Source organism: Canis lupus, chromosome 2 (assembly GCF_011100685.1).
Source record: "Canis lupus familiaris isolate Mischka breed German Shepherd chromosome 2, alternate assembly UU_Cfam_GSD_1.0, whole genome shotgun sequence".
NCBI lineage: Eukaryota > Metazoa > Chordata > Mammalia > Carnivora > Canidae > Canis > Canis lupus.
In genome coordinates, this window is record NC_049223.1 from 29,013,375 (window position 1) to 29,026,644 (window position 13,270).

The window sequence follows — 13,270 nt, forward strand, 5'->3', positions numbered from 1 at the left end:
GCGGCGCGGGGACACCTGCACAGCGAGGTCGGAGCGACCGCGGCCTGGAGGAGCGGCGGGGAGGAGCGCGCGGGCGCGGCTCGACTCAGGTGCGGGCGCCCCCCCCCCCCCCCCGGGGCCGCGGAGTCGGGTCTCTGCGCGGGGGCGCGGGGGCGCGGCGGCCGCTTCCAGGGGTGGGGGTGGGGGGTGGGGATGCTGAGTCACGGATCTGTCACCGCCGCTCACCTCTCCCCGGCCCTCCGGGGGCTAAAGCAAAAGCGAAAGCGAATGCGCCTCGCGGGGCGGCCGGTCCCGGGAGCGGCGCCCGCCACCGCGTCCGCGGCGCTCGGGCATCTGCGCGGGGCCGACGGGGCCGACGGGGCGGATGGCGCGGACGGGGCGGACGGGGCCGCCGCTCCGGGGCCGCCGGCTCCCCGCGCTCCCCGCGCTCCCCGCGCTGCTGCTGCTGCTGCTGCCGCTCCGGCCCGCGACGCCGGGTAGGGAGAGGCGGCGCCCCCCGGCGGGAGGGGAGGGCGGGAGGGCGCGGGCGCGGGGACACGTGCAGGCGGGCGCGGGAGGGCAGCGCCCTGAGCCGACCCGCCCCGCTCGCGGCCGCCCGGGGCCGGGCTCTGAACGCGCAGGCTTCCCACATCCCCGAGGCGGAGGTTAGCAGCGGGGTCTGCAGGGGGAGGGGGCGCAGGACGGGGTGGCCGCGTGTTGGGCAGCTGGCCCCCCGGAGCGACCTGCAAACAGCCCCGAGGTCTTCAGCGGCAGGAAACCCGGGAAGGGCGCGGGCGCGGGCGCGGTGGGGCGGCCTGCAGCGCGGGCACTCGGGCGAGGGGAAGAAATAGTCGGTGATGGCTTGGAGTACCCCACACGGACGTAGGGCGCGGAGGTGTAATCTCGGCAGGAAGAACCCAGTGAGTGACGCATAGGTTTTCATCCCGGGGAGCTGGAGAGGAGGGAGGAGAAAGAATAGATCCGGCTTTAACAGGGAGCCAGCCCTCTGAGGCTCTGCAGAAAGCTAGGAACCCTCTCCCCAGAAAAATGCATGAATGCACATGCATATAAGCCAGGGCCCCATGAAAGGCCATCCATAGAGTCTCCAAGAGTTAGTTTACTCAGTGATTTCTGTGTGTCTGTGTCTGTGTGTGTTAAGGCAAGACTCCCAATAATTTGCATTCAGTCCCGTGGATCTATCCACCTAATACCTAGCACTTGATCAGACCCATCCATCCACATCTGCCACCAGCTGGCTTGGTGTGAATCCTGCAGCCCTGCAGGGTTTCATGAAGTTTTATTTTCTCGAGACTATGGATTTTCTCCCACAACTGAGAAAACTCAGCAGAGGGTGAGTTCTAGTTCCTCCACATCTTCGTCAGCACTTGGGTAGAATCAGTCTTTTTTTTTTTCCCTGACTGCTGTTGGTGACCTGGTCACCATCTCATCTCCCTACAGTTCCTTTTTTTTTTTTTTTTTTTTTCCCTACGGTTCCTAGGGAGATCTCTCATCCTTTCATCTCCCTAGCCAGTGTGCAGAATAGCCAGGAGACTGGGGCAGTGCTCCCAGCACAGTGAGAAAGTGAGATGCAGCGTTAGTCAGGGCCCCACAAGTGCAGAGGGCACTGCAGGTAAGAGCTCCAAAGTTCATTGACATACCCTCATGTTTGACCTCACAATGGTACTGCTGCCTTTCTGCAGCTCCCGCTGTTTCTCGGTGTTTCTGGGGCAGGTTTGGTGACATAGAATAGATAATAAACTTCATACATTTAATTACATGATAAGTTTAGAGATAAATGTATACACTCAGGAACCATCGTGATCAAGAAGGTAAATATAAACATCACCACCAAATGTCTCCTCTTGTCTTCCATAACCTTTGCCTCCCACCCAACGCCCAACGCTTTCCCCCCCAGGCCACCACCACGGGCTTTTAGTCACTTTGACTTGTTGCCATTTCTAGAATGTTATATAAATGAAGCCATACAATATGTACTCTTTTATTGTCTGGCTACTTTTATGCACAGTTACTGTTCTGAGAATTCCCCCTTCATCTTCTAATTTGTGTCAATAGCTTGTTCTTTATTATTGCTGAGAAGTATTTCATTCCATGGGTACCATACTGTTGGTTTATCCACTCGGTTGTTACTAGACATCTGGGTTGTTTCTGGTTTGGGCTGTTACATCGAAAGCTGTTATGAACATTCACTAATCGGTTTTGTGTGGACACAGGCTTTCATGTCTTTTGGGTAGAGAAAATGGGAGCAGGATGGCTGAATCATATGACATGTATGTGTTTAATTTTTACATTCCCACCAGCAGGGGGTGAGTTCTAGTTTCTCCACATCTTTATCAGCACTTGGTAGGATCAGTCTTTTTTTTATCCTTGAAAAAAGTTTTCCACCTTTTTGAGATATAATTGACATATAAGCTTAAGATGTACAATATGTACAACATGAGGATTTGATATATGTACATCTTGTGACATGATTACCACATTCATCGCCTCACACATTTACCAAAGTGTGTGTGTGTGTGTGTGTGTGTGTGTGTGTGGTTGGTCAGTCTCTTCAGTTGTACCCATTCTAATAGGTGTGTAGTGGACTGTCATATTTTTTTCTCATAGTTTTTAACTTGCATTTCTCTAATAACCAATGATGTTGAGCATCTTTTCATGTGCTTATTTGCCATCAGTATTCTTTGGTAAAGTGCGTGGTTAAAACTTTTGCCCTTTAAAAATTGAGTTGTTGAATTATTATTGAGTTTGGAGAGTTCTTTATGTATTTTATATACAAGACCTTTATCAGATATAATTTGGAAACATTTTCTCAGAGTCTGTGGCTTGTCTTTTCATTCTCTTAACAGTGTCTGATGAACAGAAAGTTTTAATTTTGATGAAGTTCAGTTTATTTCTCTTAGGTATTATGTTTTCAGTGTCATCTTTAAGAAATCTTTGCCTAACTTAAGGTCGCAAAGGTTTTCTTGTAGAGTTTTCATAGCGCTAAGGCTTTACGTTTATGTCTGATTCATTTTGAGTTAATTTTTTATATAATGTAAAGTATGGATTGAAAGTTCCATATTTGCTTGGTTTCAGGTTTTTTTTGCGTAGGGATATCCAATTGTTCCATCACTATTTGTTGAAAAGATGATCTTAACCAAATTGCTCTTACACCTACTTTGAACATCAAATGTTCATAGAAGTGTTGGTTGCTGTAGCCAAAATATCATCAGTCTGATTATATTTCTCTACATTAGCAATAAGCAATTGGAAATTGAAATTTAAAAATATATACATCACTTGCAATAGCATCAAAAAGTATGAACCGCTTATGGATAAACTGACAAAAGATGAGAAAGACCGATGCACTCAAAACCACAAACCACTGCTGAGAGAAATTAAAGCAGACCTAAACAAATGGAGACACATACCTCACGGACTGGACAAATCAATTAGGTAACGATTCCAACCCCCAAGTCAAAATTTCAGTAGGCTTTCATGCAAAAATTTAAAAAATGATTCCAAAATTTGCTTGGAAATGCATTAAGACCTGGTATAGCCCAAACAACTTTGAAAAACAACGTTCTCTAAGTTGGAGAAATAACACTTCTGATTTTGAGACTTATCATAAGGTTACAGTACTCAAGACAATGTAGTATTAGGGTAAAGAGGAACAGAGGGCTAACAGAATAGTCTGTGCCTAATGTTTTTAAATGAGCTTGGAAGGGAAGTGGATACAAATTATCCAATTTGCTACCTGGTACTATGATCCTGATCAGAAATTATAGAGAGAAGCCCCTTCCTTATCACCAGTGGAACAAAGAATATATAGTCTCAGATATGTTCCTGCTAGTTTACAGTGCTAACAGACACAGAAAATTGCTGTTATTTGTTCTTAGTAAAAAGGCATTATTTGGAGGGGAAACCAATCATTTTAGGCAAGAAGTAATTTACTGCTTAAAGATCCTCACACCCTGAAAGGCTGCAGATGATTTTCCAAAAGCAGCTGGAGTGGATGAGGATTTGTTTGAAGATAAGTATACCTTACCAACTTGGATTTCGTTATACAGGGTGTTTAGTACAGTTGGGGTGGCTTTACAATTTTTGGGTCTTTAAACATTTTAAAAGCCATTTTTCAGAATTCTGGGGAGTTTTGCTCAAACTCTTCATTTTTTATTTCAGATCAGTTTTATCTAGTTATTATTGTTTTATGCTGCTACTTATAGCAACAAAAATAAAAACTTAAATGCACAAAATATGGCATTTATGGAAATCAACCTAAATGTTCAATAGTGGAGGACTGCATAAATAAATGCAGTTGCTTTCAAATAATATGCATCATATTACTCAGTTTTTACTAGAAGATCTAGAAGTAGCTATCATTCAGTAGGGAGATACTATGGTGTGTGTGTGTGTGTGTCTGTGTGTGTGTGTGTGTGTAGTTGTCAACCTTTTCTTATTTTTCTGTCATAATTGAAATTGCCTGTGTAAAAAGCAAATAAAACTATAAAAGAAGTAGCTCAAAAAAGATATAGAATTTGGGTTTTTTTTTTTCAGATTCATTTTTAACTAATTAGAGCTGATCTTGTTTGGCAATGTTTACATGATTTTATAAATTTTGCAAATTGGAATTTTTAGGACTATAGAGTCACCATATATAATATTTGTGCATACCATTTTACATTTTATAATATTTTATAAATACATTTTACAATATTTACAACTTGTTTAAAAGTTCCTTATTGCTAGAACTGTGTCATCTGGATAGTTAGGTTGTTTCAAAATGTCTGATGTTCTAAAAAGTAGGAACAACTGGATAAAAATAAACTAAATAGAGCAAAAAGGGCAAGGGAAAACTTCTCAGAGTCTAAAAAAATTGGTATAAATGCTTCTGGGGATATTCTTTATCAATCAAATCATTACTTTGACTAACTTCTTAATTTCTTTTGGGCTAAGTCACTTTTGCCAAATTGATTTTACCAAATAGTGTGTAACTGTGTAAATAAATGTATAAAATTCCCTAGTATATACGCTTGAATTAATATCCCTGTTACTTATTACACATGGTTGATGTTATTTGAATGTTTTTTACTAAGAAAGACTTGATTTTCTTCGGAGCAGTAGGGAGCCACTGAGGGTCTCTGGGCCAGAGGGACACTACTGGACCTGCATGGTGGAAAGATTACTCTTCTAAATAATGTGAAGAATAAACCGTAGTCAAGACGGTCTAGAGGCAGGAAGCTAAGTTAGAGACTTCTGCAACAGTTCCAGTAAATGGTGATGAAATCCTGAACCGAGACACTCTCATTAAGGAAGAGAGGAGGGGGCAGATTTCCTTTTGAGTCTTACAAGCATAGAGTGTATTTCATTCTTTCCCTTTTATTTGCTCTTCAGCCTATAGCTGAACTCAACTGTTCAAAGCCCTGATAAATCAATATTTAAGGACCCCACTATGATGAATTCATCTACCACATGAAAGGTGGATTAGGAATCTCAGTTAAGGAGCCTGAGACAGAAAGAACAGAATTTTGAGTTAAAGAAAATGATCTGGGTAGAGTGTGTACTTATAGTGAGTGGCAAAAGGAAGTGAACATGTTGACTTGGTTGGCATTTCAGCTAGAAAAATAATGAAAGAAAATGGATTAATGTGACTACAGAGGCTTTATACTTTTGATGCATCAGTGTCACAGTGAGCCGCTTGACAGGAGCAATGACATCTCATACTTCTTTGTGTCCTACTACTCTTTGCATGCTGTAGACATACATATAAATGGTAGAACAATAGGGAAAAAAAATTGGAATGGATTCTGACTCTCCTGAAACAATGAGAGGGGCATGCTAACACAATACCTTTTCAACTCTGGATATGAGACTAGGCCAAGAATACTTACCATATTAGACTGTAAGCCAACTTGTTAAAGAAGTATGATTTACAAGTTCTGCAACATAGAGAAAGGCGTGGCCCTAAACACAATTTGGGTGACTTCATTTATGATCACTGGGACTTGTATATGGGGTTTTGTTGGGGGTTTTTTTTGGGTACTTAAGAGTTTTTAAAATCCCAGAACCTTAAATTTATGACTATTTACATTATTTCATCCATTCCTCTCTGTATATTCATAAGCCACTAACCCCAGAAGGCACCTATCACATACCAGGCTTAGCATTGTGAGAGTACCAGAGAACTTTGAAATACATTTACCACCTCTGAGGAGCTTACAGTATTGTAGGCAAGACTTGCTTATGTGGAATGTCTAAGGAATAATATTATAAAAAAACATATAGGGAAATTATAACTGAAGTATCAAAAGATATAATTGGGGTCTCTAGAAAGAAAGGTTATTGATACAGTCAAATGTATTATCCCCAGTGTACTTATGAAAGAGTCTAGCTTTGTAGGGTAAATAACTGGCCATTGTGCGGCTAACAGGGCTGGTTTCAGCATATTGATATCCTTGTGCCTTCATATATCAATTAGTATCTTTCTTCGAGGCCTGTTCACAATCTACTAGTGGTCTAGTAGAATGGCAGAGTAGATAGTCTGAAAAATCTCCTGCTACAAAACACCCAGAAATGATGAATAATACAGAGCAAATACCTATTAAAATCCAGAGCTAATAAAATATGTATTCAACTATATAAAGCAAAAAAAATCTATGGTGGTGTTTATAATATATGTAGAAGCAAAATGTATGACAACAATAACACAAAGCCTGGGAGAAGAGAAATGGAAGGATATTGCTGACAGTTTTTACACTGTATCTGTGAAGCAGTAGAATGTCACTTGAAGGTGAACTGTGAAGTGTTAAAGACATACCATAAACCCTAAGGCAACCACCAAAATCATACGACAAATAATTACAGTTAGTAAGCCAACAAAGTGGATAAAATGAAATCATGAAATATACTCAGATTATCTCATGACATGATCATCTCCATAGAAAATCTATGGAATCCACAAAAATACTCTTAGAATAAGTGAGTATAGAAATGTTGCAGACTGGGATCCCTGGGTGGCGCAGCAGTTTAGCGCCTGCCTTTGGCCCAGGGCACGATCCTGGAGACCCGGGATCGAATCCCACGTCGGGCTCCCGGTGCATGGAGCCTGCTTCTCCCTCTGCCTGTGTCTCTGCCTGTGTCTCTGCCTCTCTCTCTCTCTCTCTCTCTGTGACTATCATAAATAAATAAAAATTAAAAAAAAAAGAAATGTTGCAGACTACACAATTAACTTATCAATATATAAAATACTAGCGACAAGCAATTAGAAATTGAAAAAAATGAAAAAAAGACCATTTGTGTTGACGTAAAAAATAAGAAATATTTAAGAACACAGTTGACAAAAAATGTACAAAATCAGTACCCAAAAACCTATAAAGCATTTCTGAGATAAAATACTTAAGATTTAAATAAACTGAGAGAGCTGCTATATTTATAGATATTGAGAAGATTCAATATTATTAAGAGGTCATTTCTTCGCCAACTTGATCTATAAATGTAATGCAATTCCAATCAAACTTTCAACAGGATTTCTTTTTTTTAAGATTTTATTTATTCATGAGAGACACAGAGAGAGAAAGGCAGAGACATAGGCAGAGGGAGAAGTAAGCTCCCTGTGGGGAGCCCAATGTGGGACTGGATGCCGGGACTCTGGGATCACAACCTGAGTGGAAGGCAGATGCTTCAACCACTGAGACCTCTTTTTTTCTTTTTCTTTTTTTTGGTTAGTAGAAAATGATATACTGGTTGGAAAACTCAGTAAGGGACCAAACTCAACTTAAAAATGATTAACAAAGTTGCAGAATTTACACTATCTGACTTCAAGATTTATTATAATGCTATAATAATCAAGACAGTGTGGTATTGGTGTCAAGATTAACAAATAGACAGATATATCGATGGAACAGGATAGCAAGTCCAGAAATAAACCCACTCATACTTGGTCCTGGCTCAGGATCCTAAACCAATACCACCAGAGGTCCACTACTGTGAGAAAAGGGCAAGGAAGCTTTTTTCTACACAAACCCTGTAAGGATCCAAGGGAGAAGTGACTACAAGATGTTAAGAAGCAATATAACTGAAAGCTCCAACCCCAAGAGCCAGACACACAGCCTGCCTAAGATTGAGGCAAGACTAGGACAACAGAAAACTTCTCTTGACCCCACCACCACCAGGCAAGTAAGCACCAAGTAACGTTCATAGCAGTTAACCACCAAAGGTGTGGTGGGCAAGAGTGTGGAGGTATCCTCTTGGGGTTTAGATACATAGAGAAGGATGAAAAATACGGGTGGATTAGGAACACAGAGAAACACTCTGGCCCTCCACCCTAAGCACACAAGAACAATAGAGGAATTTGAAGCCAGTGGTGTTCTGAAGGCAACAAAATCGAAACCCAATTCAACAACTGACTAGATGGACTCCATCCCCCTACATTGTCAGTTTAGCCAAAGAAGTTTTCCCATTTTCAGACATAAATACTATTTTACCTCAGTCCTACACAAATCGTCCAGCATTCAATCAAAAATTATATGACACACTAAAAAGCAACAACAATACAATCCCACTATCAAGGGACAAAGCATAAAAAACAAGATTCAGAGATGACCCAAAAATTGGAACTATGAGACTGGAAGTTAAAATAAATATCACTAACCTGTTAAAGGCTCTAGTGGAAAGGATGGATAGTATTTCTGAACAAATGAGTAATTTCAGCTGAGAGGTGGAAACCGTAACATAGTGTCAAATGGAAATGTTAGAAATTAAAACAAAACAAAACAGTAATCAAGATGAAGAAAGTTTTCAACAGACTTATCAGAACATTTGATGCAGCCAAGGAAAGAATCATAAACTTGAATAGGTCGGTAGAAATTACTCTAACAGAAACACAGAAAAAAAAAAAAAGTGAGACAAAGTATGCAAGAGCTATAGGACAACAGAAAATAGTTTAATACATGTGTAACCAGAATTCCAGAAACAAAGGAGAATGGGGCAGAAGAAATATTTGAAGAGGTAACAGTTTAGAATGTGCCCAAATTCATAAAAGATATTAAGTCATAGATCCAGGAAGCTCAGAGAACACCAAGCAGGATAAATGCCTCCCCCTCCCATCCAAAACACCCTCACATCTAAACACAGCATACTTAAACCACTGAAAAGCAATGATGAAGCAAAACTGTGATAAAGCAGATAAAGATACATTACTCAGAAGAATGAAGATAAGAATTAGGGCAGACTTATCAGAGATTATTCAAGCCATTAAAAATGGTTTTTAAAATGCTAAAATAAAATAAATAAAACCTGTCAAGCCAGAATTCTATAACCAAGATAACTAGTTATTAAAAAACTGAAAGCAAAATACTCTTCTCTGACAAACAAAAAGTGAAAGGATTCATCACCAGCAGACTCATACTTTAAGAAACACTTAAAAAAAAGTTCTTTAGGCAAAAGGAATATAATCCTAAACAGAAACTTGGATCTATAAAAAGAAAAGCTCCGGAAATGGTTAAAATGGAAGTAAATAAAATATATTTGTCCTTTTAAATCACTCTAAAAAATATCTGACTATCCAAAGCAAAAATGGCAAAGTATTGCATTTATAGAATATATAAAAGTAAAATGTACAACAGCAAAAAAAGGGGGAGGAGGGAGAAATTTTAGGTATGCATTGGTAGAGTTCTTTTTTTTTTAAGATTTTGTTTATTTATCATGAGAGACACAGAGAGAGGGGCAGAGACACAGGCAGAGGGAGAAGCAGGCTCTTCACAGGGAGCCCGATGCAGGACTTGATCCCAGGACCCTGGAATCACGCCCTGAGCCAAAGGCAGACTCTCAACTGCTGAGCCACCCAGGCATCCCTAGAGTTCTTAACTATATGTGAGGTGCTGTAGCTGTAATACTGTTTGAAGGTAGCCTTTGATAAAGTAAAGATATATATTGTTTACCTTAGTGAAACCACTAAAAATAATTTAGAGTGGTACATATAATAAGCCAATAGTGAAGATAAAGTGGGATAATAAATAAGTCAATCCAAAAGCAGGCAGAATAGTGGAAAAATGAACAATGATCAGATGGAACAAATAACTAGCAAAATGGTAGTCTTAAATCCAGCCACATTAATAATTACATTAAATACAAGTGATCTAACCATATCAATCAAAAAACAGAGAATCTTCAATTAAATTAAAAAAACAACACTCCACTATATGCTGCATATAAAATAGCCACTTTGAATATACAAGCAAAGACAGATTAGAAGAAAAAGAATGGAAAAAGATATACCATGCAAACAATAATCAGAAGAAATCCGGAATATTTTATTATAGCAAACAAAGTAAATATCAGAAGAAGGGATATTACCAGGACATTAATTCACCAAGGAATATTACCAGGAATATTAATTCACCAAGAAGACATAGAAATCCTAGTTGTGTTTGCACTTACACAATGGAGCTTCAAAATTCATAAAGCAAATCTAATAAAACTGAAAGAAGTAAAATACAAACCAAGATTATAGTTAGAGACTTTAACACTATTCTTTCAGTAATAAAAAACAAAACAAAACAAAAAACTGGGATGCCTGGGTGGCTCAGTAGTTGAGCATCTGCCTTTTCAGGGTGTGATCCCAGAGTCCCACATCAGGCTCCCCACAGGGAGCCTGCTTCTCCTTCTGCCTGTGTCTCTGCCTCTCTCTCTATGTGTCTCTCGTGAATAAATAAAAATCTAAAAAAAAAAACCTAATAGAAAAAAACAATAAGTATATAGAAGATCAAAACTTTAATCTAACTGGCATTTACAGAAGACTCCAGTCCAACAACCAGATAACACATTCCTTTCAAATATATCTGGAACACTCACCAAGAGAGACCATACTGTGGGCCATAAAGCAAACCTCAAAAAATTCCAAATCATTGAATTTACACAAAATATGTCCTGTAACCACAAAGGAATTAAATTAGAATGCCTTAACAGAAAAATATCTGGAAAATCCTCAAATGTGTCAAAATTCAACAAAACCTTTATAAATAATCTATGGGCCAAAGAAGAAATTATAAGGGAAAATAGAAAATATTTTAGTTGAATGATAATGAAAATACATTTAAATAAGCTATAATTTGTGGAACTCAGTTAAAAGAGATCTGAGAAAGAAATTAATCATACTAAGTGTTTATATTAGAAAAGAAGAAAAGTCTCAAATCAGTGATCTAAGCTTTCACCTGAAGAAACCAGACAACAATGAGCAAATAAACCTTAAGCAAAAGGAAGAAAATGGTAATTATAAAGAGCAGAATCAATGACATTGAAGCAGAAAACAATAAAGAATATATCAATTAAACTAAAGGCTGGTCATTTCAATAGATCAATAAAAGTGTAAGTCTCTAGCCACACTGATCAAGAAGAAAAGTCAATAAACATGAACTACCAACCCTGGGAATGAAAAGGAGCATCACTGCAGATCCTACAGATATCTGATGGCTCAGAAAGTCTTATTATAAATAACTTTATGGCTGGAAATATGACAACTTAGGTAAAATGGACAAATTCATTGAAACACAAATACAAAAGCCCATTTGGGAATAACCTGAGTTGTCTTATAGCTTAGAGAGTTAAAGTTGTAGTTTAAAACAACTCCAACAAAAACTTACAGACCCAGATGGCTTCACTGGCTAATTCAAAAAAAATAAAATAAAATAAAAATAAACATAAAAATAAATCAAAGGCATGCAAATTTGAGAGATGGCTAAATCCTCAACAGCAGTGGAATATGGAAGGTAGGTGATGATAACTACCTGACAATGCAGAATTCTATGCTGCATAAAATTGTCACTTAAGAAAGATAGTGAAATAAAGACTCAAACAAAAAGAAAATAATAACAGGTAATGGCATTAAAGCATCTCTAAGGTTCTTATATTGCTGGGGAGGAGGCTGTGGATATCAATTAATTTCTTCACATTATTAAGGATGCATGTTAAAGAGGTTAGTATAATCACTACATGGAGACAGGTCACTTAACATGGAACAGTAACAATTCTAAACTTGTATACCTATAAAGCATAGGCTCAAAATACACGAGGCAAAAATGGTCAGAACTATTTTAAAAATTAACAAATAGGGACTCTTCGGTTGCTCAGCAGTTGAGCCACCTGTGTGTGGCTCAGGGATCCTGAGGACCTGGGATCAAGTCTCACATTGGGACCCATGGGGAGCTTGCTTCTCTCTCTGCCTATGTCTCTGCCTCTCTCTGTGTGTGTCTCATGAATAAATAAATACAATCTTTAAAAAAATAAAAATAAAAATAAAAAATTAACAAATACACAATAATAATGGAGACTTTTAACATACCCCTCTAAATATTTGATGGATCAAATGTGACAATAAATCAGTGAGAATACAAAGGTTGTGAAAACAATTAACAAGCTTGATCAAATATGGAACAATTTGTCTAAGAACTGAATAATACAAATTCTTTTCAAATACTCAGAGAACATTTCTAAAAACTGGGGCCCCTGGGTGGCTCAGTGGTTGAACATCTGCCTTTGGTTCAGGTCATGATCCTGGGATCCTGGGATCAAGTCCCATATCAGGTTCCCCACAGGGAGCCTGCTTCTCCCCCTGCCTGTGTCTCTGCCTCTCTCTCTGTGTCTCTCATGAATGAATAAATTAAAATCTTAATTAAAAAAAACTGACTCTCTGTTACCAGGCTATAAAATCAGCCTTAATACATTTCAAATGATAGGTATTATATAGACTAACTTCTCTGACCACAAGGAATATAAGTCAGGAAAAAAATAACCAAAAAATTACCTAGGATAAAACAAAACAAAAGCACCAAACACCACTTTCTGGAAACTTAGAGCCCTAAGTACTTATGTTAGAAAATAAGGAAAGCCTCACATTATGAGCTAAGCATCCAACTACAGACCTTATAGAAAAGCAGAATAGGTCCAATAGGAGTAGAAGAACAAAACAATAAGGATAAAAACAGATATCAATAATATTGAAAACAGATGTACATTAGAGAGATGAACAAATCCAATAGTTGGTTCCTTGAAAAATCTACTAAAATGAACAAACCTCTAGCAGAATTAATCAAGAATAAAAGAGAACACATAAATAATCTTAGACATGTAAAAGAGTGCATAAATGAAACATTTAAAATACCTTCATGCTAGTAAATTTGAAAGTGTAGGTGACAAGTCCTTGTTTAAAAAACAACAACAACAATTTACTGAGATGTCTGAGTGGTGAAGCATCCAACTCTTGATTCTGGCTGGCTCAGGCCATGATCGAGCCCACACT

General features: G+C 38.9%; 1 protein-coding gene across 1 annotated transcript in view; it reads left to right on the forward strand.

Annotated features, from left to right (window-relative positions):
* The first annotated feature begins 364 nt into the window (after positions 1–364).
* IL15RA (interleukin 15 receptor subunit alpha) overlaps positions 365–13,270 on the forward strand; it is a 51,835-nt gene continuing 38,929 nt past the window's right edge. Inside the window, exon 1 of the mRNA XM_038529571.1 lies at positions 365–476. Coding sequence (XP_038385499.1) covers positions 365–476 — 112 coding nt within the window. The remainder of the gene's footprint in view (positions 477–13,270) is intronic.